Below are 25,243 nucleotides of genomic sequence, written 5' to 3' on the forward strand. Positions count from 1 at the left end.
TAGGTTGTCAAAATTGCGATTGAAACCGCTTCCATTGCCCTCATATGTTGTGCATGAGACAGCACCTTTCAAATTGTTCGAGTACCTTTCGTTAGATTATCAAGTGGGATTGTACTCTAACTTGCATGGCTTCGAGGAGTTTGATGTTAGTTTGCGAGATACCCTGAAAAATTGGGAGAGTGTAGGGCAGAAGAACTTCACAGAGCGCTCTATAAAGCCGTACTAATGAATGTTTACAACACCCTGATAGTCGAGAGCATATGTAAGATAGAGGCGTATGGGCAGAGTTTGATTTTTGGCGGTCGTACATTTGGAGACTATGAGAGCTACTTGTCAAAGGTCACACCTAGAATTTTCTGGCTTGTGTTCCACATGGCACTGGGATGCTAGCAACATTCAACACGTATCGCGAAATATCGCGCCTCGAAAATGCAATTGCCGAGCACTTATCTGCTCAGCACTTATCTGAGCACTTAGCTACTTCCAGACATATGCGTTGAATAATTTTATAGATTTGTAGCTAAACTCTTGAGCCCAACGCATCTAGTGTGGTCTAATTCCATATCTATGCTGTGGTTAGCGCTTTTGGAACCAGGTTATTTCATACAACGGTTCCTGATATGAAACAAACCAAGCAAGATTAAATCAACGTTTGAGGCGGAAAGATTTCAAAGTCCTTAAGAAAACAGCAAAGACACCAGAATGCTGACTTTGACCTACCCGGTTTGCAAGCTCATGAAACAAAGAGGTACTCACTTGTATTAGCATATTTTTTCCAAATAACAAACAAGCCTTTCGGATCGTCCTCCTCCTCTAAAAAGAATACAACAACGCTGAAGCCTTCAAAGAAATTTGGTGGGCCCCATGCATGTCCAACGTACGTGGCGTATGATCCCTCGGTTGGAAGAAAACAGTAGTCACTTCCGTCATGCATCCCGCATTGGAAGTTACAACATTTTGAGTACCCCAAGTCTTCGTTAGGGCACCTAACTGTAAGCCTTCCTTTGGTCAAGTTGAATGTATAAGGCAGTGCGCTGGTGTCATTTGGGTTTCGTATTTTGAAGAAGACATTCTTCAGCTTCACGCGCTGCAGGGCCCGCACAGTATGGTTTAGCATCCGGTGGTATCTACAGTCTTGCTTAACTGGAGCGTGCACTTTAGAAAAGAAGCATTAGGCGGGTGTTAGAATGCGGAAAATATAGGAATTACAAAGGTTACGATTCCAGTAGAAAAGAAAAAAGGCAGACCGAGTGTGCGTATTCTGTATATTTAAAACCCCAACGAAAAAACTACCCTTAGAACTTCACTGTTTTTGCAGTTGCGCTACAGACAGTTCAGCAGCTTTGTAAAACACAAGATGCCACCACTGGCTACGCAGGCAAACGTGTTGTTTCTTGTTACGTTTAGTTCAAAAAGGGCCACGTTCATCGTGCTATTTCACCTGTACACTCGCCATCAAAAGTAAATGGATGGCGACTTTGTCAAAAAAAAAATAATTTCTTTAAATCTCAAGCATAATGGTCCATATTTGTTGGTGCAAAGTGCAGTTCGCTCAATCGCAATTAGGCTGCACATATGTATTCAAAGATGCATGAATGGGGGAGTGGGGGGGGGGAGCAATGATTAACTTTATTGGGGTTTAACGTCCCAAAGCGACTCAGGCTATGAGGGACGCCATAGTGAAGGACTCCGGAAATTTCGACCACCTGGGGTTCTTTAACGTGCACTGACATCGCACAGTGCACGGGCCTCTGGAATTTCGCCTCCATCGAAATTCAGCCGCCGCGGCCGGGATCGAACCCGCATCTTTCGGGTCAGCAGCCGAGCGCCGTAACCACTGAGCCACCGCGGCGGGGTGATTAACTTTTTTCGTTATTATTGCCTTCCATTTACTTCTGACGGCACCTGTATGTACATTAGAGTGGGCCTAATTTCATGCCCAACTCAGATTTTAGTGTTCACACAAACCGCGAACCGGAGAAATTCCCACATTAGATATCAGCTACATGAAGGCGGACTGAATGTTTTCCATTCACGCGAGCAAAGTTATAGGCTAGACTACTCCATCTTGTGCAAAAAAAATCACAAACACTAGTGTTCCAATTTTTAATCCGTAATAGTCATCAAACTTTTATAACCTGTATCTTAAAAGGCTTTGAAAGTAGCAGCAACAATAATAGCTCTTTCGGTAAACAAAGTAAAATGACAGGGATTACGATAGATCAACGTCATCATAAGTCTGTAAGTGTGGTGCATGCTTACCCTATTGAAAATACTGAACGTGGATTCTGCGTGCCTATCTTTGCGTGTTTATTGCCACGCACATTGTGACGATTGAGCGAGGTCGCAGAACGCGAGACATATTTCACACAATTTGCGCAAGCCGAGCAAGCTCGCAAATGCGACACATCTGTCACAGAAAGTGCGCAAGCCGCGTAAGGCTCGTACAGCAGGAGACATCCTCGCGTGATATGCGCAAGCCGGGTGGGGCTTCCAGAATGTCCGAGAGCCAAGGGTGAGTCCCAGAATGTTCAAGAGCCTTGTCTGGCTCACAGAGCACTAGACAGTGTCAAATGGAGTTACCATCATGATACCGATAATACCTTGCATGGCTGCAAGGCTCCTACATCACTGCTCAACACGTTACACCAATGCCCTACCTAAAGGCCTCCTCACCTGTCTGTCACTGCCTCATTCAGCATGCATGTTGTGAGATAACAAGCTTTGCAGCAATGGTGCTTCGTGGGATGACTCTCATGTGTGTAGCATGCTTGCAAAAGGACATAGATAAGGTCACCTTAACTGGCTTTATTAATGCCACATCCCTCATGACGGGTGCCACACAGTGGCTAAACAATTTCTTCAGCTTCTCCAAGTCCAGCAGGTTGGCGTCTTGATCCAGGTTCTCACTATGCAGCACCTGCAAAAAGGTAGCAGTATATGCAAAAAAATTCAGTTAATTTGTTTTCTCGAAATTCCAGAAAAGGGCACAAGTAGTTCTTCCATTAATGAACTAATGATGATTTCGAAAAGTATCAGGTTTGAAATACAGACATTGGAAAACCCGACTCAAGCACGCAGGCTGCTCAGCATCAAACCTGCACAAAATCTAATAACCATGTCACACAGGCATTTTGAAGGCTTTCAAATGGCCATCAACTCAGTGGCACTTGAATGCAGCTAAATGGGCATTTCCAATAGCCACAGAGTCCCTAGAACAGTGTGGACATCTATCAAGATTTTGAAGGCTTTTCAGTGGTAGAAATTTGCACTCAGACATGGAGCACTCGCAACTTACACTAAGGAATAAAATCAAAGGAATTTAATCGCTGAAAGAATACTCAACATGAAATGTACAACTTATTTCACTGAAAAAAAAGAAGGCTGGCCACAAAACACTGCAGCAAGCGTATTATCACTGTTGCCAATAGCACAAAAACAATGAATACCACCTTTTCAAAACTGCGTGAGTGCTACAACAGCTTCCCAGCAAAATTATCAACTGTGACAGTGGCTCCACAGCAGTTTGGTGCGAGATGATGAAATATCTCTACGGCGATCAAGTATTCTGTGTAGCAGCGGCATAACTCCCGAGTTGAAGTGCAAATCTCAAAGCTCAATCTCCCACCTTAACTGTTATCTTTAAATACATATTTAAATTCATTGCAGCATGCTGCAGAAGTATGTGGTCAGATCATTCGAGAGGATACCTGCAAGCTATCTCAGGAGACGAAAGATCTGATGAAGAAACGCCAAAGCATCAGGACGTCTAACTTCAGAGATAGAATAGGACTAGGAGAGCTATCGAAGTTAATTATAAGTGCAAGGTAGCCAACATAAGAAAGTTTAACATGGAGAAAACCTATCATGCTCTAAAGCATGGAGGTAGCCTAAAATCAGTGAAGAGAAAACTAATCACTGGTAAAAACCAGATGTATGCGCTGAAAGACAAAGAGGGCAATGTCATAAGCAATATGGATAAGATAGTTAAAGTAGCCGAAGAGTTCTACACAAATCTCTACAGTAGTGAATGTAATCAGAAGGTTACAGAGAGAGGCAGTAGAGCACAGCAATGGGACACCAGCCAGTAACGAGGGAGGAAGTAAAGAAAGCCTCAGGAGCAATGCAAAGGGGTAAAGCAGCTGGTGAGGATCAGGTAACAGCAGATTTGTTGAAGGATGGAGGAGAGATTATGCTAGAGAAACTAGCCACCCTGCATACGCTTGCCTCGTGACCACGAGCGTATCAGGAGCTTGAAAGAATGCGAACATTATTTTAATTCATAAGAAAGAAGATGTCAAGGACTTGAAGATTTACAGACCGATCAGCTTACTATCCATTGTCTACAAGGTATTTACTAAGGTAATCACTAATAGACTCAGGACAACCTTCGAATTCAATCAATCAAATGATCAGGCAGGCTTTCATAAAGGATACTCAACAAGAGACCACATTCATGCAATCAATCAGGTGATAGAGAAATGGGCAGAATACAACCAACCCCAATATATAGTCTTCATTGACTACCAGACAGCAATTGACTCGGTGGAACCACAGCTGTCATGCAGGCATTGTGGAATCAGGGTGTAGAAGAGTGTTATGTGAAAATATTGGAAGATATTTATAACGACTGCACAGCTACCATAGTTCTCCATAAGGTCAGCAATAAAATTCCAATAAGGCAAGGTGTCAGGCAGGGAGACACGATTTCACCAATGCTATTCACTGCCTGTTTACAGGAGGTATTCCGGGGCCTGAAATGGGAACAGTCGGGGAGAAGAGTTACTGGAGAATACCTAAGTAATTTGAGATTCCCTGATGGCATTGCCTGGCTAAGCCACTCAGGATATGAACTGCAAAGCATGATGAATGAGTTAGACAGGCAGAGCAGAATTGTGGGGCTAGAAATGAACACGCAGAAAACCAAAGTAATGCTCAACAGCCTAGCAAGGGAACAGCAGTTCACAATTGGTAGCGAGGTGCTAGAAGTAGTAAGAGGATATGTATACTTAGTGCAGGTAGTGACCGCTGATCCGGATCATGAGAGGGAAATAACTAGAAGAATAAGAACGGGGTGGAGCGCATATGGCAGGTTCTCTCAGATCGTGAAAGCCAGTTGCCAATATCCCCCAAGAGAAAAGTCTAACACAGCTGTATCTTACTGGTACTCACCTATGGGGCAGAAATGTGGAGGCTAACAATGAGGGTTCAGCTTATTTCAAGGACAACGCAGCGAGCTATGGAAAGAAAAATGATAGGTGTAACGTTAAGAGATCGGAAGCGGGCGGAGTGGGTGAGGGAAAAAACGCGGGTTAATGAAATCCTATTTGAAATCAAAAGGAAGAAATGGGCTCGGGCAGGGAATGTAAGGCGAAGGCAAGACAACCGCTGGTCCTTGAGGGTAACAGAGTGGATTCCATGAGAAGGTAAATGTAGCAGGGGGCGGCAGAAAATTAGGTGGGCGGATGAGATTAAGAAGTTTGCGGGGATACGGTGGCCACAATTGGCAGAGGACAGGGTTAATTGGAGAGACATGGGAGAGGTTTTGCCCTGCAGTGCGTGCAGTCAGGCTGCTGCTGCTGATGATGATGATGATGATGACAGCCTGAGCACACCTACAAAGTAAAACTGTGAACTCGACCCAGCAGCACTTTACTGTGTTGAAAGAGAACAGGTACAATTGAATTACTGCATTACCTTGTTATCATTAAAAAGTACAGGGCTCTAAGGACTTCCTAATTTACATCGAAACGAATGGTTTACAGTGAACTTTCACGGATTACACTAACAGGCACTGAAAATCCAACACAGCTGCCCAAGAGAATATTAGGCAGCCGCGCTAGCCTTCTTTTGCGCTATGCTACCTGATACCAGATTAAGATTCGAGAGCAATTTACTCATACTCTAGCACTGGGATACGTTATGCCCCAGACTGATGCAGCTGTCTTACTAAAGGCAGAGAAGCTTTCAGTGTGGGTCATGTGTGCTGTGGCGTGAACACATGCACAGGATCGCCTGCTACCATTCAAGTCCTCTGTGTACACAAATGCAGGTGCAATAGAAAACCCACATCACAAATTTGGCTAGTCTGGTCGGCCAAGCATGGGCCAGCTGATAGCACGAAGCAGCAGGTGCGACACATACCATCATCATCAGCCTGACTAGGCCCACTGCAGGGCAAAGGACTCACCCATGTCTCCACATTAACCCTGTCCTTTGCTAGGTGTGGCCACCATATCCCCGTACACTTCTTAACCTCATCCGCCCATCTAAGTTTCTGCCGCCCCCTGCTATGCTTGCATTCTTTTGGAATCCACTCCATTACCCTTAAGGACCAGCGGTTATGTTGTCTTCCCATTACAAGCCCCGCCCAGGCCCATTTCTTCCTCTTAATTTCAAGTAGCATGTCATTAACCCGCGTTTGTTCCCTCACCCACTCCGCCCCCTTTTGGTCTCGTAATGTTAGACTTATCATTTTTCTTTCCATAGCACACTTTGCTGTCCTTATTGTTTGGCACGTGTTTTTTTCTTTGTAATAAGGCATAAAGTATTATACATGAATTACCACATGGCATCCTCCTATGACCGCTAAATAATTTATAATCAAATTTCTTTCTCCTGCTGTATTTGTTTCGGTTTCGACAGCTGAATGATGGCTGTGACGTCAAAGCGAGGTTATTGGTCACGTGAGGCATGAAAAACTGCAATACAATTGGTACTTCTGGCTCTTAAGGAATGCTGGTGTCAGCGCTGTAGCGAATTAAAATGATGAAGCAGCGATTATAAGTGCAGTTTTACCACGCCTCACGTGACCTATAACCTCTCTTTGATGTCATAGCCATAGTCAAATTGTTCACCGAAACAGGATGGCAGAAAAAGTTGATTATAAATTATTCAGCGGTCTCACGCGAATACCAGATGGTGATTCATGCATAGTAGTGTCTTCCGCAGCATTATAGAGAAGAAAACATGCCACCAAGATTAGGTGTCTATACTCTTTTAAGCTGAACTCTTTTAATTAGCCTCCACATTTCTGTCCCAAAAGTGAGAAACATGCAGGCTAAAGAAAAGATTTCAGCTTAAGTACCAAAGTGGCTCTAATCACACGATGAAGCGGAAAAACTCTCGACACTTGAACAGAGAACAAATAGGAATACCAACAAAATTTTAGATTCTTGTAAGGCTATCAAGCATTTCTGAATATTGTAAACTGCACTTTCACACATACAGTACGCATGTATGCCAAGCTCACATTCAGTAGCCCTGTTTTCCGTCTGTAATTATCACGGTCTGAGCTCAGTTACAGATTTAAAACCAGCCAAAAGATGCAACACAGGAAAAGAGAAGAAAACAGGTTGGACTATCAATTGAATTTTTTGTGAAGGAAAAGAAGGCTCGCATGAAGATGCGCCACACATGACCCACACCAGCGAAAGGCAGGACAACAAATAACTGTCACTGATATACAAGCACGTCATCTAAAAGAGAAAATTCTTTCCGTTGAAGATTGACTAATGGCTTCGCTACTCATACAGCCATTGCCTTGGAGATATGCATCAAATACCTTACAGATTTGTTTACCACTTCTATACACCACTGAAGTGTCACAGAAATCAGGCGTACACACTGATGGGTCATCTTATGATTTACACTCACGACATTGGCACTGTAGTGCCAGATTAGAAGCTGCCTTCCCCCTAACGAGTTAGTGCTCACTCAGGAACACATTAAAGACACCTGCACATATCCCTGAAGTAGTTTCTTGCACAAGCTAGCGGAATGTGATAAACCACTTCCTGCAAGTCCTGAACCTAGTTTTATGGGATACCATACTGCTATCCCGGGTTTTAACAGCAGCGCAAAGGCCATCGACACAATGATTGGCGCAAAAATTACATTTAAAAATTTTCCCGACACTTTGATTTGAACTCATGAAGTCTACACAAAGGACTCCATGATAACCGTTCTGAGGTGAATGGCAGTTCAGCCTAGCCTCTGGAATCTGTGCCAAAAAAAACGGAGTCAGCGCATCGCAATTTATTTCCGATATCAGCCAGTGCTGATGACAATTGTATATTTTGCTTTCTCTGGCTTATAAAGCTCCACTTTCAGAAAAAGTGTCGTCTTTGTGGTTAGGATGCGGAACTTCATCATCACAGGTCAACTTCAGCTTGCCATCAGTGTCCTTTTAATGCCTCAAAGTTGAACAATAGCTCCATTCATAGAGGAGGGCTGTGCATAAATTTCGACCACCAAAGATTCTTTAACATGCACTGACATTGCATAACACACGAGCAAATATGCATTTCGCCTTGTCGAAACGAAGCCACCACAATTCAATCCCGCATCTTTGGGCTCAGTAGCCGAACACCAATGCAGTAGGCCACAGCAGCAGGTGAAAAACAAAAGAGAGCCCTTAATAGGCAACCTAACTTGCAAAAATCAACATAACGAGGGGTCACACAAGTAGCAGTGGACTAGGAAAATAAAAGCTACTTGTGTCGGAAGATGTCTTCAGTGCTTACCTCAAAAGCCTGCTTGCTTGCTGGGCATCCTAGCACCAAGTGAAAGGCTGGCACAGCTATACTGGAGAGCTTGGAAGAGGCATTGCTGGTAAAGCTATGTGGAGCTTGCTGCAAGGTAAAAAGACACATTTAACAGCAGCACAGTGCAAAAAATGGACTAGAATCAAGCATGTAAGGCAAAATGCAAGGCACAAAAAGGAGCCGGTCGCAGAATGGAACACGACTGTTTAACCACATTTCGAAGTGGGCCAGGCAACAAGAAATTCATAACCACGGCAGTCATTCACAAGCTAGCCTCAGACGAGACATCACTTGCATATCGATATCCAGCATCGTTTCTACAATACATGCCACCATTCAAAAGAACAGACCACAGCAGAACGATATTTTCAGTAGAAGGCTGGTTTGCTTCAAATTCTGCATGCGTCCCTCAATTTGAAATCTGGCATGATTAGCACTGATTTCACATTCTCACAGGTATGATGAATTAATAGTGCCAATTGCAGAAAAACCACACTTTTTCCTTTAACATCAAATAAGGTATTGGAGAGGTACCTCAGCATATTTAAGTCAAAGTCAGATTTATTTGCGCCATTGGTTATAATCATGAAACAATTAAGTTTATTCTTCGTACATATTAAAGGCTCAATTACCCTTAAATTTCACTGCAACTTCGGGATTTAGGCCAAATGGAGCTAGGGCACCTGTGTGCATTTTGCAGTTGTTTGTACCATTTCAGCTCCGAGCCAAAGTATGAAAAAGCGAATGCCAAAATAGAGGCGAAAAACTTCAGAGCAATTTGTTTTTATCTCACCGTTCTGCTATTCAAGGCTCGACTACACTGGCTCGGCTATAAGTACGAACGCAGCTGGATCATACGGAGCTTCGTACCTTAAATACACAATTTATAAAAGTACAAGTGAAATACAAGTGAAAGAGGAGGAAGCTCAATCCTAAGGCATACAGCTGAATCGCAGTCTACGTAGTTATACTGCTCGAGCGCTGTTACTTCAATTACAGCGTAACATGCGGCGAGAATGCAAAGCCCGGGCCGAAGATCTATTCGCGGGCACATATTCCATTCTCGGCGAGAGATGAATGGCAGTACGGCGGCAGTACGGCGCCGATATCGTGCACCCCGCGATCGGATCAGCTGTGCATATTTGCATGGCATACTGACCATGACCGTGTGACCACTGACACTACACGCGCATTCATGCCCGTGTGCCGCCAGCAAACAACCTTTCAGCGCTGCGTGCTGCCGCGATAGGCACTGCGTCTTCGCGTCTCTGTACTAGCTGTGTTGACGTGGCCAGTTGTGCGCAAAGGCTTTGAAATAATGAACAGGTTCGAAGAAAATTAACTTACCCCCAAGATGCGAGATGTCACCCGGGTAGTGGTCTCCCACCAGCTGCTCCGCCATGGAGGAAATGAGCCCCGCCGTCAGCATAGCGTTTCCAGTGAAGGCGCGCAAAGGACGACGCGCTATCCGTCGAGCCCGCTGACGCACGCTATAAACACAGGTTTAGCGAATTTCACTGCTGTCGGCACATCACATATCGGAAGAGTGACAAATGCTCATTCCAGCGATGGTTCACGCCCTCGGCACCACAAAGGAGGACCACGACCGACCACGACAAACGTAGCAACGCTGTCCGCCATGCTGTCCCTTCCCAGACGCTGCGTTCGTTGGCTAGCGCTTCGGCCAGTTCCGGCTTCCTTCGGCCCGTTTAGAAAGGCATCGCCTCCAGGCATTCCTCCAGGTCGTCTCTTTCGGGCTCTATGCTTTTGGGCAGTGCGATAGCAAAGGATTAAAACCAAATGAAACTTTCGTTACAAAAATAATTAAGTTCTTGTGCACATATTAGCATTAAAAACTTGAGAAATTTGTGACGCGTGGACGCATGAATATGCGTGTCGGTACATGTGTGCGTGCGTGCGTGCGTGCGTGAGTGGGCATGGTCTAGCGCGTCAAATCCAAAGCCTATCCGACATGCTGCATGGTTTCTGAGGTCACCGCCGTGAGCTTCGCTTGTTTTCTCGTGCTGCTGCTGGGCGGTCTTGTGCGCCGCTGTTACTGTGCTGGAATCGCAAAAGAAGAAGGATTACCGGTGTGTGCTGCCGGTGGGCGCGCTCTCATCCAAGAGTAGTAGCAGCTCCCAATTAAGCGATCCGTCGGGGCATATGTGTTATGGTTGTCTGGTCGACAACGATAATGAGGTCAGCAGTGCGGTGCCGTCGTTTGATGAGTCGAACCTTTCGGCCTATTGCTCTGCTAACTTCGTTGCAAAAATGCCTGGCTCATAAGCAGCGACAGTGGCCATTGTTTCTGTGGTGTGTTTCGATTACAAGACGGCGCCCTTCTACAGTGTGGCTTCCTTGGAAACTTAGTCGGCGGTGTGCCTGCAACGCCTGTCGCTGTCAGCTCAAACTGACCGCCTGCGAGCGCTGCCTTCTTTTGCGATGTGAACGGTGACGGGACACTTACTGCCTGTGGCCGGAGCTTATAGCAAAAGCGAAGAGCGTTTTCTGTGAAGGTTTGACGAAGTGCGTGTGTCAGTCTGGACCCTTAGCAAGTCATACGAGATGCGACATGCAAAAGTGGTCCACCAGTCGCTTCAGCAGAAAGGAGTGCGGATGTTTTTTACGTTACTTCAATCTAGAACTGCCCATGCAAATATTTCAACTCGTCTCTTGCCTAAACAGCATAGTAAAGAAGCTAAAGCAACAAAACTGCTGTTTCCATGCTGTATATTGATTCCGCACTCGTGCTAGAGGTGGGAAATATGTAGCAGTTATTGGCGGAGTTACAGCCTATGAAGCACGTGCAGCTTCATGTAACTGCAGGTTAGGATATGCGCCTTACTTGGTATTGACTTTGTGACCAGACATAGCCATTTGTCAACTAAAAGAAATTTTCTTGCTATAGGATTCTGCAGCATTATGTATGCTTCTGGACACTGAATACCGGGTGCGTCACCTCTCTTGAAAGCACTCAGATTTGTGTACTTATCAGTACGTTTGAGATGAGAAAATTTTATCAGCTTCTTTTCTTTATTTTATAATTAGCTACTCAGCATGTTGCAAAAAAAATGTTTTAAGGAAAAGTATTTCAGTTTAGAGTAGAACAGTTCAACAAAGTTGTTTTGGGCATTCTGGTAACTTCAAGATGGTATTTGATGGTTGCATACAGACGCGCAAGTCAAACCTCAAAGGGCATCAAACTTAACAGTACCGCTGAGCTTATCCTTTCGTGCTTTTTATGTGTGTGTAGATCACGTGGGGAAGTTCAGTATTGGATGTTGGATTTCATAGTTCTGCTACAACTTTTATCTTCCTTTCTACACATGAAACATGACTGAACTTGATTACATTCCCCAAGCAAATACCTGACGCCTTACAAGCGTTCCTTACTGTGCACAGTTGTCCCAGTGCATTATATCCACTCATGTGCAGCACACTGTTGTGTTGCTCTTGGTCTCCAAATGTGACTCTCAGCAATATGATGGAATCATAGTCCATCCAGATGGTCTTTGTGGTAGTGCAAATTTCAAAACAGATTGAAGAAGAATGAAGAGTGTGATACTTCGTCATGCATCATGCAATGCTGGTGCTAATCAGGCAACATGTGTGGTATATATACTTCGCACATTTGAGATTCATTGGATTTGTTCTGGAGCCATACTGGGAATTAATTAATCGATCTGTGATTTGTCACTGAAATTGAGAGAGGGCACTAATTTCTGAACTTTTGACACCAACTGTGAATTCAAAACTGTCTTTTCATGTAGGCTTACATGGCTTTTTTACGTGTATGTAAATTTATGCTAATGACTTTGGAAATTGCTTTGGAAATGGTTTTAGAAATTGCCTCGTAACATTCCTGTTACAGCTCACAATTCGCTTTCTGCACGTCATGTTTGATTGAACCTGATTATATCCCCAAGCTTGTTTGTTGCACCTAACAGACACTGTTGCCCTTTCAGAGTTATTCCATTGATTGACTCCTTTCGAGTGCAAGCAACAAATGGTTGTGTTGCTTCTGATTTCGAAATATGGCTGTCTGCATGACGGGCGACAACATAAATGCTCTGGATGGCTTTCATCATGCATCTATAAGATATCTGTAACTTTCAGAATTGGTTAAAGGAAGAACTGAAGGATGCTGTAAGAGTCGTTAGAAGCTTGTTTTTTACATTATTTTATAATGAACTTGCAATGTTGACAAGTTCTTGCTCAGTGTGCATATTGTCATGTACAGGTCCCTGCAGTTTCGAAGGGAACCATTTTGCACTAAAAGATAATTTTTTGGTTATTTGTTTGCTGAAGTTGAAAATGATTAATGGGTACTTACGCCAAGACGAAAATTATAAAACAGCAAAACGTGAGCTTATTGCTCATTATTGAGAAGTAATCATTAACTGAATGCTCGAACTTTGTTTGCTTTCACCCTAAATGGGCCTTTACAGTCTCGACAAGTTGCTACTAAGCAAGCAAACGCACACATGGCCACACGCAGCCTCACTGAGCTTGCTCAGTGTGCACATAAGCACGCACAGCTTCGGCAAGCCCCCTCTCAGCACGCAGATGTCCACGCACAGAGAGTTGTCCACGAGAGTCCACGATTTTTTACACACAAAGAGTGTGCGTGTACGTCTTTCAGCTCACAGTACGCGATCATGTACACACAGGACGCACAGAATGCGTACAGGTAATGCACAATTTCTGCGCATTCGTGTGCAAAATGAACGTGATCGTACAAAAATCACTGTTCTCGTGCAAACTCACGCAGAGTTTTTTCAATAGGGTACTCCTATTTAACTTCATTTATCATTTCTGTCGTCCTAGGGCAAGATGCATGCATTTGTGAACATACATATAAGGTCAGACAGGCAAAGAAAAAGTGTTACCTTTTTGAGACGCCTGCACTCCTGAAATATAAAACGTATTTTTGAGTGTAAATGGTCTTTCGGAGGAACTTCAAATATGGCGTTTGTTTAAGTGCAGGGTGTATTCCAAGTAGAAAGTAAGCTTAAAATTTTTAATTAGCTATCTAACGTAGCTTTCAAACCGCGCGTAACCACGCGTATTGTACGAGAGCGTCAGAGACAGGCAGGAACCACACTTCATCGTTCCCGCTGCTTTTCTTATTTCCGAACTTTGCTTCTAAGAATGCTTTTCTAGCATTCCCGACATTATTCATATAAACTGGTTCGTCGTCACCGTCGACATCGTACATCATGCATCAATGCATCAGCGCCCTTTTAGCTGTTCGTCTGTTTCGCCATGCCTATGTGTCAACCTATGCTTGCAGTCTCATTTCGAGAACCCAAAACATGTTAAACAGCGAGATTTATTAAAATTAATCAGAATAAAGATCTGACTGCTTGTGTGTATTTTAGGCATTATTTCACGCCTGTCACACAAGCTTGCAATAAAAGTGGGCGTACGTCGTATCAGAAAAATTTGAAGCACTGCCATATTTTTGATTACTACATTTCATTGCATTTATGTTCTCCCTAATGGCCCGAGAGCATTTCATAACGCGAGGCAGATTAAGATGTATAGCGTTATTTTAACATGCTGAACAAAAAAGAGTAAGCAAAATACAACGCTCATGGAAGCAAGATCAAAAGAAGCAAAAATAACGTATAAAACATGAAAATAAAGCAAACGTGTCTACTGGAAAGCGTCATTATGATGTCGTGAATAACATATACGTTTCAGCTAGTGTCCACTAAGCTAATGAACAGTGAACACGAGAACAAAAACATACAATCAGAAAAAAAGGCTAGAGGTGCAGTTTGTCAAAGGGAATAGTATATTAACTAAACCGACTTTTTAGTCCCACGGAGTGTTTTTTTATTTATGCACGTGATTATGTTTTCCGGCACGGAATTGCATAATGCTATTGTGTGAGGGAAGAATTAGCCATTCATTGTTACAGGGTGTGGGAAGGGAGGTGTGTAAACGAGTGGCTTCGACCTATAAGGCAAAAAAATTAAAAGGGAAGATGGTCTAAGAGGCGTTGTTAGCAGCTCGGGCCTGGATCCTGGACGGTAATAAAACGTACGAAGAAGGAAAAAAAAAGATGAGGCGGCGCAGTGCAAGCGATGGCAGTTTTAGCTTTCTTTTTATTGAAGTGACGCTGTATCGTATTGAGTAGGTTGAGGTGACAAATCGCGCAGCGCGGTTTTTAATGGCTTCTACGTCAGCGGCGAAATGTCCTTGCGATGGATTCCAGATAGCTGACACGCATGCAAGCTTTGGTCGGAGTAATGTTGCATATGTTAATTTTTAATGCTAGGGGATGAGCTGCTTTAATTACGCCGCATGTAACATAGGGTAGCCCATGGTGCGCGAGGCTTCACAGGCGTCAGGGTATGGGAGTAAACTCTTACCTGCAAGAATTATGATTAGGATGCAAGCCGGAATGTTGAAACCTGAAATAAAAAAAAGCGAAAATGTCAAAATGCACGTCACATACATCGTTTCCCTTTTTATTTTTTTCTCATAAGGCAAGCGCAGGAAATCCGGCGTACCTGTCTTTGCCGGTTCTTAGCCCTAGACGCAAGTGCTGGTTCTTCATTTTTCTTTATACAATAAAGCATGCCTTGTGATTTAATAGTTCAGAATAAAATCATGTTTTATACTAATACATAGTCGTAGGCCATACAGCCTCGTCGTTTCTGGGTGTTCATACAGCTTGGCTTCTTAGACTGTGTGCCTCCTTTAAGCTTCTTAGACTGTGTGCCTCTGCTAAGTTGTAAAGGCATTTCCTTTAGAACTTAGCAGCTGCGGTAAGGAAACATTTTGTTTTTTAGAGCAACACACCGCTTGAGAGCTTTACGCGAGACTTATGCGCTCTGTGCACCGCAGCACATCCTTACCGACCTATTCACTGATTGAGGCATATGCACATTAAGCAGAGCTAACTATACATTTCGACAGATTCCCTGTCTAGTTGGATTTGATAAGTTAAACTGTGACATTTCTCCAACCATAACTTTAATTTGAAACTCAATGCAAGCTCGGCTTCCTGAATAATGATCCGTGCTTGCTCCGAAAACTACAAAGCAGTGACGTATTGGTCTGCATGCATACCGCATTGATTCGAAACAGGAATGGCGAACGAAGCACTATGTATGACATACTACGGCTTGAATATGGGAGTAAAATTTGAGGCATCGAGCAAAATGCGTTCAAATTCTGACCCGTTGAAGGTAATTAAGACAAACCGGCGCGGCAACATCTGCAAGTGCGCAAAGAACATTCGCTTTTACGCAGCAAGGGCGCTTATCCCAAGCTACAAGCAGGGTGGCCGGTTTTGCACTTGTATATTCAAGCTCTCACGCGTGCGAACTGAATTTTAAGGTCATCAATACTAAACAAACAAGACCATGCTACTTACCCAAACAGATCTTATCAATCTTAGGTGCGTCCTCTCGTCCCAACAATTGCATAGTTTGGTTAGGGCTGTTTTATCCTGACAATGCCACAGCGGCTGCTGTTCTGAATGTATAAAACGGCAAAAATTTTCAAAACTGGTTTTCTAAATATGCAGAACCTAATTCCCCGAAAAGCTGCGACGCATATGGCCGTGTAGAGTTTTAAAGAGCTCGATATCATGCAAGCAAAATACGGCCGCTATGGTGAATAAAATATCTTCTCGAAGCCGCTGGGGCGTTCAAAGCGTCGAAGCCCCAAGGTCGGGCAATTTGCATTAAATCAGTAACGAGTGAGAACAGATGTTCACATCGGCTGCTTCTGCGGAATTCGAGGAGGCCTGAGGCGTCAGGCGCGCTTTTGCAGACCAGTGGGCTGCTCTCAATAAAATTTTAGTGGTGTTTAATATTATTCCTTGATCACTGAAACATAAAGCACGCGACCACTAATAAGGGCTATCAATTATGCATACTATGAACCTAGATAAAACTCGGTTCTTCGGTCACCGAGGCGTAATCTGCTCAGTAGACTAGTGTGGTCTGTTTGCACACCCAATACGCATATGTATTACAACATGCATGCCGCAGCAGAGACCCCTCAATTCCTTCAGAAGTAGACCTTTCATCAAGCAGAGTGATCGCATAACGCAAAAACGGCCTTCTTTTTAACGATATCAGAGGGCGCTGCTGCAGCAGCCGCAAACAATGCAGACCGCCGTTGCGCAAGGTCAGGTTGAAACAAAATGCGACCTGGTCGCAGGCGCAAACAATGCAGGCCACCGTGTCGGAAGGCCAGGTTTAAGCAAAATGAGACATAGCGTAGTGTCGTTTCTCCCTGCGCCACTAACTATCTCACTGGTACAAGTCATTCAGAGCGTGACTGCCACAAATAAATCACTCGCAACTTGTTCAGGGCTGCGCCACGGCAGTGGCCAACAGAAGTGTCGCATGGCATACGTGACCCGCCGATGAGAACGTGGCTTTAAGGCGGTTTCACATGGTGCGAGTTTGAGCACAAAACACTACGATTTTTGTCGCTTTGCGACTGGACGAAAGGCGGCTAGAATTTCTTTGGAGGAGAAATTCTAGAGGCCCGTGTACTCTGCGATGTCAGTGCACGTTAAAGAACCCCAGGTGGTCGAAATTTCCGGAGCCCTCCACTACGGCGTCTCTCATAGCCTTAGTCGCTTTGGGACGTTAAATCCCATAAACCAAGCCAAACCAAACTGAAAGTCGCTGTCATCGCAGCCGCGCTACGACTGCATTTCAGCAAGTCAGTCGCAGAGTCGACCACTCATTCTAGTACTGCCTTTTCCTGAAACAATAGGAAGCACATGGCGCTGCTTCACGGCGCGAGCGCTTATAGAGCGAGAGCCGTCAAAATAGGGGGCGCCACTGACGGCGAGTATTTCGGCGGGAGTTGCTTCAGCGAGGGTGTTGTGAACCTGCATATGTCTAGTATTAAGAGCTCTGTTTCAACATCACATCATACGGATAACTTATAGAACTTTATTTCGTCAAAATCAAGACTCAGCACTACCTCTTTTCGGCCATTTTCAAGATTAAGGAATCCGCCAGATGGCAGAAGGTGGTCCCTCAATAGGCATTGCTGCGTCCTTTTCGGCTTAGACGCTGGTACCACATATGCAGCCCCGTGTGGACTTCATCGCAGTAGGAAAAGAAGCTGTTCCTTTCATGTAACTTTCCACTTTTTAAGCCCTCAGGCAGTGAACACCGCTTAAACAACAACCTACAGTCATCTCGGATTGTACCTGCTGTGGACGTAATGCACGTCGATCGAGCAGAGACGGTTACAGTCGCGGGGAGATGCGAAAGCACAGCTCGAAAATCCCTGCGCAACCTGTACGACATTGCCATTTTTTTTTTAGGCACACGCGTACGACGTCAAGCAAGATTCGGAAATTAAGTGCTTGTATCGATATTGAGATTTCGCTTTTTAAACGACTTTGGCCACTTTAACTCTCTAGGCAGTGACTGTGGCACACTTAGATTATGATCAAAGAGGCGCGCTTATCTCGCACATAAGGCGCATTTCGCACTCAAGGAAATACATACCGCCTCTTGTCGGCCGGTAATAGATGCAGTAGAGGCCTTCAAATGAGCGCGCAATTATTCCTCTTGCTCAGAATGTATTCGCATTATGGGGGCAGTGCTCGTTATTGGCTCTGCGGCTGCTTAATTTCCTCCTGATCACCAAGCCCACAGCTGCAGCTTCGAAAAGCAGAGAAGACCTAATGAAGGGGTGAAATGGCATTCATTAAAGCCGCAACGAAACTATGCTGCACACGGGCCGAAGATCCGAGGAAGCTCTTAAGAAGTATCATCTTCCGGATGACTGCTCTCTGTTTAGGGCGGCTGAAGAATGCATAATAAAGGCAGCGTAAAACCCAGAAATTTCTTAGTTATTTGAACATTTCAAGTATGTACTGCTAAATATGTATTTAGCAATAATTGCTTTGCCCACATATGTATACATATTAATCTTATGTATATACGTAATTTATATTTTAATTTGTATACGTCTGAATGTTATGTACATACGTAATTTATATTTCAACTTCGTAGTGGGATCCAGTCCACGGCGGTTGAATTTCGCCTCCATAGAAATTCTAGAGGCCCATGTACTGTGCGATGTCGATGCACGTTCAAGATGGTGGTCAAAATTTCCGGAGCCCTTCATACAGCGTCTCTCATTGGGACATTAAATCTTCATGATTCATAAATTTCGTAGTGTTTTCTTGCCATGCACTGTATCGTGAAATTCATAGAGAGTATTGTGCTGAAAAAAAATTAAAAATAGGTTTTGAGGAATCGAAATGATGCAGTAACTGTCTCGCATATCTGGGTGGACACCTGAACCGCGCTGTAAGGGAAGGGATAAAAAAGGAAGCGAAGGAAGAAAGGATTCCCTTAATGGAGGTCCCCGGAATAATTTCAGCTACCTGGGGATCTTTAATGTGCACTGACATCGCACAGCACACGGGCGCCTCTTGCGTTTCGCCTCCATCGAAACGCGGCAGCCGCGGTCGGGTTCGAACCCGGTTACTCCGGCTCGGTAACGAACGCCTTAACTGCTGAGCTACCGCGGCGGGTGATGCCTCCCTTAAATCTTTTTCATCATTGGCTGTGGTCGCTGGTCTATAAGAGCCGGACCTGCCTTGTGACTGTTTCTCACGGGGTGAAGTATCTGAGTTGGCGCAGCCAAAAGCATTCGTGAAGCCTTTAGTGCAACAGAGTGTACCAAAGTGCCGAAACGTTCAGCGCAGTTGAATATTTACCTCCGTTACCTGCATTCACTTTCAGAGAAATTAAAAACGAATATATCTAAACAGTATTGGAACGGACAAATAACATTTGTCGGCCTCATCAATAAAAAGGTTTCGACACTGACACCTTCCGTTTCCCTAACTCCGTGCTCCGTAATTTGAATTGCCGACTCTTCAGAGGCGTGTGGCACGCGTCATCCGCGCTTGAAATCATTCTCACTGTCTCCTGCGGGCGACCTCTCCATTTGCTGCCTGCAGCTACTCGTTTGGCAGGGAATGTTAGCGCAGCTGCTGCTATTAAGCTGTAAAATAACTCATACAAATTGAGCTGAATAAAGAGAACGACACTGGCTCTAAAATTGAAAGTTTAATAGGGAACAAGCAGAAATAAAATAACGTAATGAAACTCAACAGTTGAGGTGCATAATAGCAGGCAAGTTATGTTGCTTGCTTCCTTCCTTGCAAGCACCACTATTGATTTGAAAGCTTGACGCTTTGATAAGTGGGCGTTCACTGCAGTGGGCTCATTTTGCCCAGAAATCATTCGCATTGTTATTGGCAGATACAGAAGGGATGTAAAATAAAATCTTTGATGAACTAACAAGAACCGGAGAGCGCATGCGATACGCGGCTCATACGTCCGAGCCACAGAAGAATGTTGGCATTGCGTAAAAGAGGCGTACTGGAGCAGGAGCCTACAACACGTGCGCTAGCTTCAGCTATGCGTTTTAAGATCTTATCTCTATAAAAACTATGCAGCCACAGATTTTTCCCCTTACTCCGGAATAACCGATATCCCTCGACCTCACCCCAGACCAACGAATGCTATCGAGGTCGGTGTCTTTGCAGACGAGAATGTACAATCTACCATTACTTAACAAAGGCGTCGGGGGGGGGGGGGGGGGGGGGGGGGGGGGGGGGGGGGGGAGGTTCTGCGTTCATGGGTGTGCGCCTTCAACGTTCTAGACTATGCGTCAAAAGACCGCAACTCGCAGGACGTTAGACATTTTCCGCCATAATTTTCTGCAGCATTGCTGTCACAATACGCGGGTAATTAACGCCAACATCGCGGCACCAATTTGGCGCGCTAAGGGCTTAAAGCTTGTGTGTGTGTGTGTGCGTGTGCGTGTGCGTGTGCGTGTGCGTGTGCGTGCGTGTGTGTGTGTGTGTGTGTGTGTGTGTGTGTGTGTGTGTGTGTGTGTGTGTGTGTGTGTGTGTGTGTGTGTGTGTGTGTGTGCGTGCGTGCGCGCGTGCGTGCGTGCGTGCGTGCGTGCGCGCGTGCGTGCGTGCGTGCGTGCGTGTGCGTGTGTGTGTGCGTGTGCGTGTGCGTGTGTGTGCGTGTGTGTGTGTGTGAGAGAGAGCGCCTCCAGCACCGCGTGCGCAAAGCTTTTTTGCTCAGTAGCTAATGCAAAGAAAGGATTGTACTCTGTAAACCGAGGACAACAGCATTGGCTTTACACACAACTGCCACGTCTATCTACACTATTATGTGTGTTTCATGAATGTCAAGAAAACTGCGCATTCAAATCTAATCATTCCCGCTCTATTCATTTATTCGATTTATTTCAGTCCTGCCGGCGTGTCTGAAGGATCTGGAGATGATGGTGCTTCGAAAGTGTAAGAGGTGGCCTAGTGATTTGAGCATTCGCCTTGCAATCGGCAGGTGCAGGCTTCTATCACCAGTGCCGCCGGGTACTGACTGGTTTTCTAATGAGTACAAGCTTTACGCTGGCCTGCCCGGATTTTCAGAGGTGAAATGTTTCGGAAAAGGGTGTTTGACCCATTCCCCTTCGACAAGTCGTTGACGTGTTACAATCCCTTATATATGTGCAGTGAAGAAGGAGGAAGACTTAATTAGTTCCAAAAGAAAAAGGTGAAACGGAACTTGACGTCGACGCTATAGGTGATCTGAAGACGTCGCTTCGTGATGACCCCCGAGACCCGCTAGAGGACCCGATGTTGGACAGCTAGGTTCGAGCTGAGCAGAACCGCTTCCCACTTCTCAAAATACTTTGCAGCTCTGGTTTAGGAAGGTCAGTATGCCAAGCCTATAAGATGTGGGCTCTTTCGCCGCATTGACCTAAGAGGGCGCAGTCGGGGCTATAACTATATTAACTCTTACGCCTCTCCAAGGCTGGAGGTGCGTAAGAGTTTATTATAAGACTTCAAACCCAACCAGGCAGGAAAATCTGTCAAAATGTTCAGTTTTAGGGCTATGCCTACAAAGATACAGAGCCTATTTCATACTATTTCAGACCCTGAACCCCCGAGTTCAGAAAAGGGGGAAAACATGAACGCGGCGCAATCTACCGTTATCTCGGTGTTTTCCGCTCCTCTCGAAATGGAAAGGTGGAAATTATCGCAACTGTTCACCACAGCGTTTGTCGTGACAACTCACGATAAGGTGCCGCGCAGAGACAGTTTTTGCAGGGTGAAAGCACCGCTCCCACTTCGACACCACGTCGAGCCATTAGACAGAAATGGCCATGAAGGTTTTGCCACTCATTGTCACCTTGGCGTTCTTCGTCCAAGTCGTCTTCGCTGGAGAGGGTGAGTGCTTGTATAAGAACCTCGATTCGAACACTGCTAATGCAGACGTTTGAGGTCGAATTTTGCCCCCGGCAGGATGCGCAATCATTTACATTCCTTTGTTAGAACAACAGTACTTACGGAAATGAGGCGAAATATTTTAGCAAAGATTCTTTCTCCGACTTATTCTTTGGTGTTGTTGTCATCAGTCAGGCTCCTACAAAACCTGATGCTTGCATACTTGCTCCCGTTGTAGCACCGTAGACGGTAGCGACGAACGGTGTAGTTGGGCGAATGTATCGGGTGAACAAGTGCTGAAAAATACAGCTACTTCAATAGTTTATTACTTCCCTATAAGAACACTGTTCGATAGGAAAGTAATTACTACACGGAGAGAAAATGTATGCATAATACAGCGGCTAAAATAAGTATTTTCCGTCGTAGAAACGCATGAACTGATACCATAGCGTTGGTTTCATGGAAAATCAAGTGCGGCATCTTTGTCTATATACATCACCTATTCGCCTCAGTTCACCAGAGTTTGCTTTTCTTGATGCGATCCTGCTTTAATTCGTTTTCCTAACCAGCGCATCTGTGCTCGTTGTAACTTCAGGCATCCTATGTATTGAGTTGTGAATGCCGGTCTACTGAGCATCTCAGTGTATTGAGCTGCAGTAATTCGTATGGTACAAGTAAGGATTTTCTTTATATTAAGTTCTAATCATCCCCAACACTGGCTTCTGGTCTTACAGATTGTGATGTCTGCTTGTGATTCTGCGTGCCTTTGTGTATGTGTTCCTAAAAGAGGCGCTACTCCTACGTGGCTATGGGTTTCTCGTGCAGGTAAGGCAGCAGTTCATTCCCTGCCTGAGGTGCGGTCACCTCCTGAAGTTATCCCAAAAAGGAAGCTTCCCCAACAAGTGTCGCAGCCGTACCAGCAACATCGGTCAATGCCGTGGCGCAGGCCTCCGATCGAACCAAGGATACAAGCTCATGCAGGTGACCGTCATCTGACGCTCAGTTAGACCGTGGCACACTTGCTTTTGTGTTTGAAAACTGCGCGCAGAGACCGTCATCCTGGCTACAACGGTCGCATTTCTGATGTTCGTGTTAAGGGATGCTTTAACACTAGTGCTACCCGAGAGCTACTCGAGTACACAGAGTACTTGGATGTATTCACAGCACGCTCGGTTAAATCTTTTGCTTACGTTTTGTGTGTTTTTTTTTTGTGCATAGAAGACAAAACAGAACAACGCGTCTGAATATTAGGTAACTTCAGTTTCGCAACCAATAGTCTGCTTTTTACCTCACACGGAAGACGACAAGAAATACTACAACGCACTATGAGCCAACGCAAACTCAATGCTCGGATTTCAATTTCTTAATTAACTATTCTGCTTGCGGAACAATCACCAGAACAGTTGCGAATGGCCAAGCCATTCATTATCGCTAAGAAGAAAAGACTGGACTCAGTTCCCTTTCGTAATCCTTTGACATCATTTCGGAAGCTTCTCTAAAGTCCGCAGAAAGCAGCGCAGTTTCTTCTTATCGCCAGCAAACGCTCCAGCGCTCACTATGTGCAACACTGTCATGTGAGTGCTGCATCTGCTCCCTGCACTTCCGTGCAGCATATCCTCATTTCTTCGCATGATTGCTGCATATGTTCGCTCTGCAAGTATGTGCTGCACGTACTTGTAATTAACGTACAGTCTTTGTCAAAAGCTTAGAGCCCAGGGGGTTTACTTCTTAGCCTTGCAGTGGGACTTCTGAAGCATCCTGGGAAGTCCTACCCTTTAAGGAGGCAGAACAAGAAATCTTCTTACCCAGAGGAAATTTGGAGCGCTGGAGATGCATCACGAACCATACAGTGAGGCTCAGAAGCAAACCCCCTGGGCTCCAAACTTTTGACAAAGGATGTACGAAGTACGTTAATACGGGCACGTAGCAAAAAAAAATTCTTCAGACTGCCCCTAATTTCCAGTCAGCGGGCACTAGCTCTTACGGGTGGAACACGCATGTTCCCTGTGTTCTTCTATATACATTTCGTTGAGCTGCTTTGACTAACCGCACGTTTATATATTTTTTTGGCTGTGCATGACAGAATGTCAAGTTGAATGTCAAGGACGTACAGTCTATGTCAACCTACTGTAAGTGTCCTAGGACACTTACGTCTCTCTGTATAGACTTCTCTCTGTATAGAAGTATCTGGACCGCACGCTCCGTAAATTAAGCGCATAGCTCTAATATTAACCTCCGGCAGGAGGTCAGACTTTTGGACACGAAAGAACAGGATTTCAGCTTTGACCTAAGCATGTGTGGTCTCCAGCCAGCGGCTAGTATTAGAGCTATCAGATTCTTTACGTAGCGCGCGGTTCAGAGACTTTTGTCCCCGTCTCTGCGTATCTCCAAGAAAGCCCTAAAAGTTGCTTATCATTCCAAGCCGCGAAGTCACTCTTCATTTCAGAATTTTTCCAAGCAGCACAGGTAGCCGGCCCAATATTGGAAATTAATGCTTTCACTGTGGGCCTCTGTAGGACTTGCCTTTGCCAATACATATTCAATATTTCAATTCCATTCAATTCAATTCAGTTTATTTCTTTCCATGGAAAGAGCTGATTATCTATGCTACTGGGGATTAAGCAACTTACCTGCCTCGCCGACGGTCCCTCCGCAGGTCAACCTGGTGACGCCGCACTGCTCACTGTCATCAGACCTGGACAGGGGCCTCGACCAGGAGGCGTGCCCGTTCAGCTACCTTGGCCACTACCTGTACCCTGGTAGCCTTTGGCGCCCAAAGGTAAAAACAACACGCGTTAACGGTATGAACCACGTTATGTTGCTCTCATTTGTATATCGAAAGATATTGCTTTATTCAGACTTTGTTCTAGTGAGGGACAAAAGGCCTATGTACTGCGGCCACACAACAGTCCACACAGTGTCCACACAACAGGCCACAACAGTGTGCCACAACAGTCCATACACTGCTCAGTGTGTACACCAAAAATTTACAGCAACAAAATTATAGTCTCTCTTCTAATCGTTCATACAAACGAACAACATATACAATCGCAAAGAAAAAAAGGAAAGACAGGATGATTATGCAGTGCCAGCAAGGCCGACAGTCACTGGCTTCTCGCCATTTATTTCGCTAAAAGTGCTCCCTGCCCATCAAATATGACGCATTTTTCAGTACAAACTTCCCCAAGTGCAAAACCAACCGAAAACTAAACAAAAAGTTTGACTGCATTATCAACGCCAGTAATAGCTTCGTGATTGGCAAGACTCGTCCTAAACAGAACTCTCTGCACTCTGTCTTTGGGTGTGCACAGGGCTCCAGGACACGGTGCCCACCACTTAGCAGGAGCTCCAGACAAGGCAAGGTTGTTTCATCACAGGAGGAAGCTTCTGACCTTGGATTTATAGAAGCCAGCTGTGAGGAACCTTAATTGAAAAGCAA

At 45.0% G+C, this 25,243-nt stretch overlaps 1 protein-coding gene and 1 long non-coding RNA gene across 2 annotated transcripts in view; both read right to left on the bottom strand.

Annotated features, from left to right (window-relative positions):
- The window catches only part of LOC149348449 (uncharacterized), a 46,385-nt gene that overhangs the window by 17,311 nt on the left and 3,831 nt on the right, over positions 1–25,243 (bottom strand). The window contains exons 2-4 of the mRNA XM_089541765.1: positions 24,435–24,537; positions 14,927–14,968; positions 13,436–13,456 (exon numbers count right to left, since the gene is read on the bottom strand). Of these exons, the coding sequence (XP_089397891.1) occupies positions 13,436–13,456; positions 14,927–14,968; positions 24,435–24,537 (166 nt within the window). The remainder of the gene's footprint in view (positions 1–13,435; positions 13,457–14,926; positions 14,969–24,434; positions 24,538–25,243) is intronic.
- On the bottom strand, positions 2,794–10,436 carry LOC149348451 (uncharacterized). Its single transcript, XR_016292747.1, has 3 exons — positions 9,894–10,436; positions 8,526–8,633; positions 2,794–2,920 (listed from the first exon to the last, which is right to left on the bottom strand). It is a non-coding gene; the product is annotated as an uncharacterized LOC149348451 (long non-coding RNA).

This window comes from Amblyomma mixtum, chromosome 4 (genome assembly GCF_055824585.1).
Source record: "Amblyomma mixtum isolate Tamu chromosome 4, ASM5582458v1, whole genome shotgun sequence".
NCBI lineage: Eukaryota > Metazoa > Arthropoda > Arachnida > Ixodida > Ixodidae > Amblyomma > Amblyomma mixtum.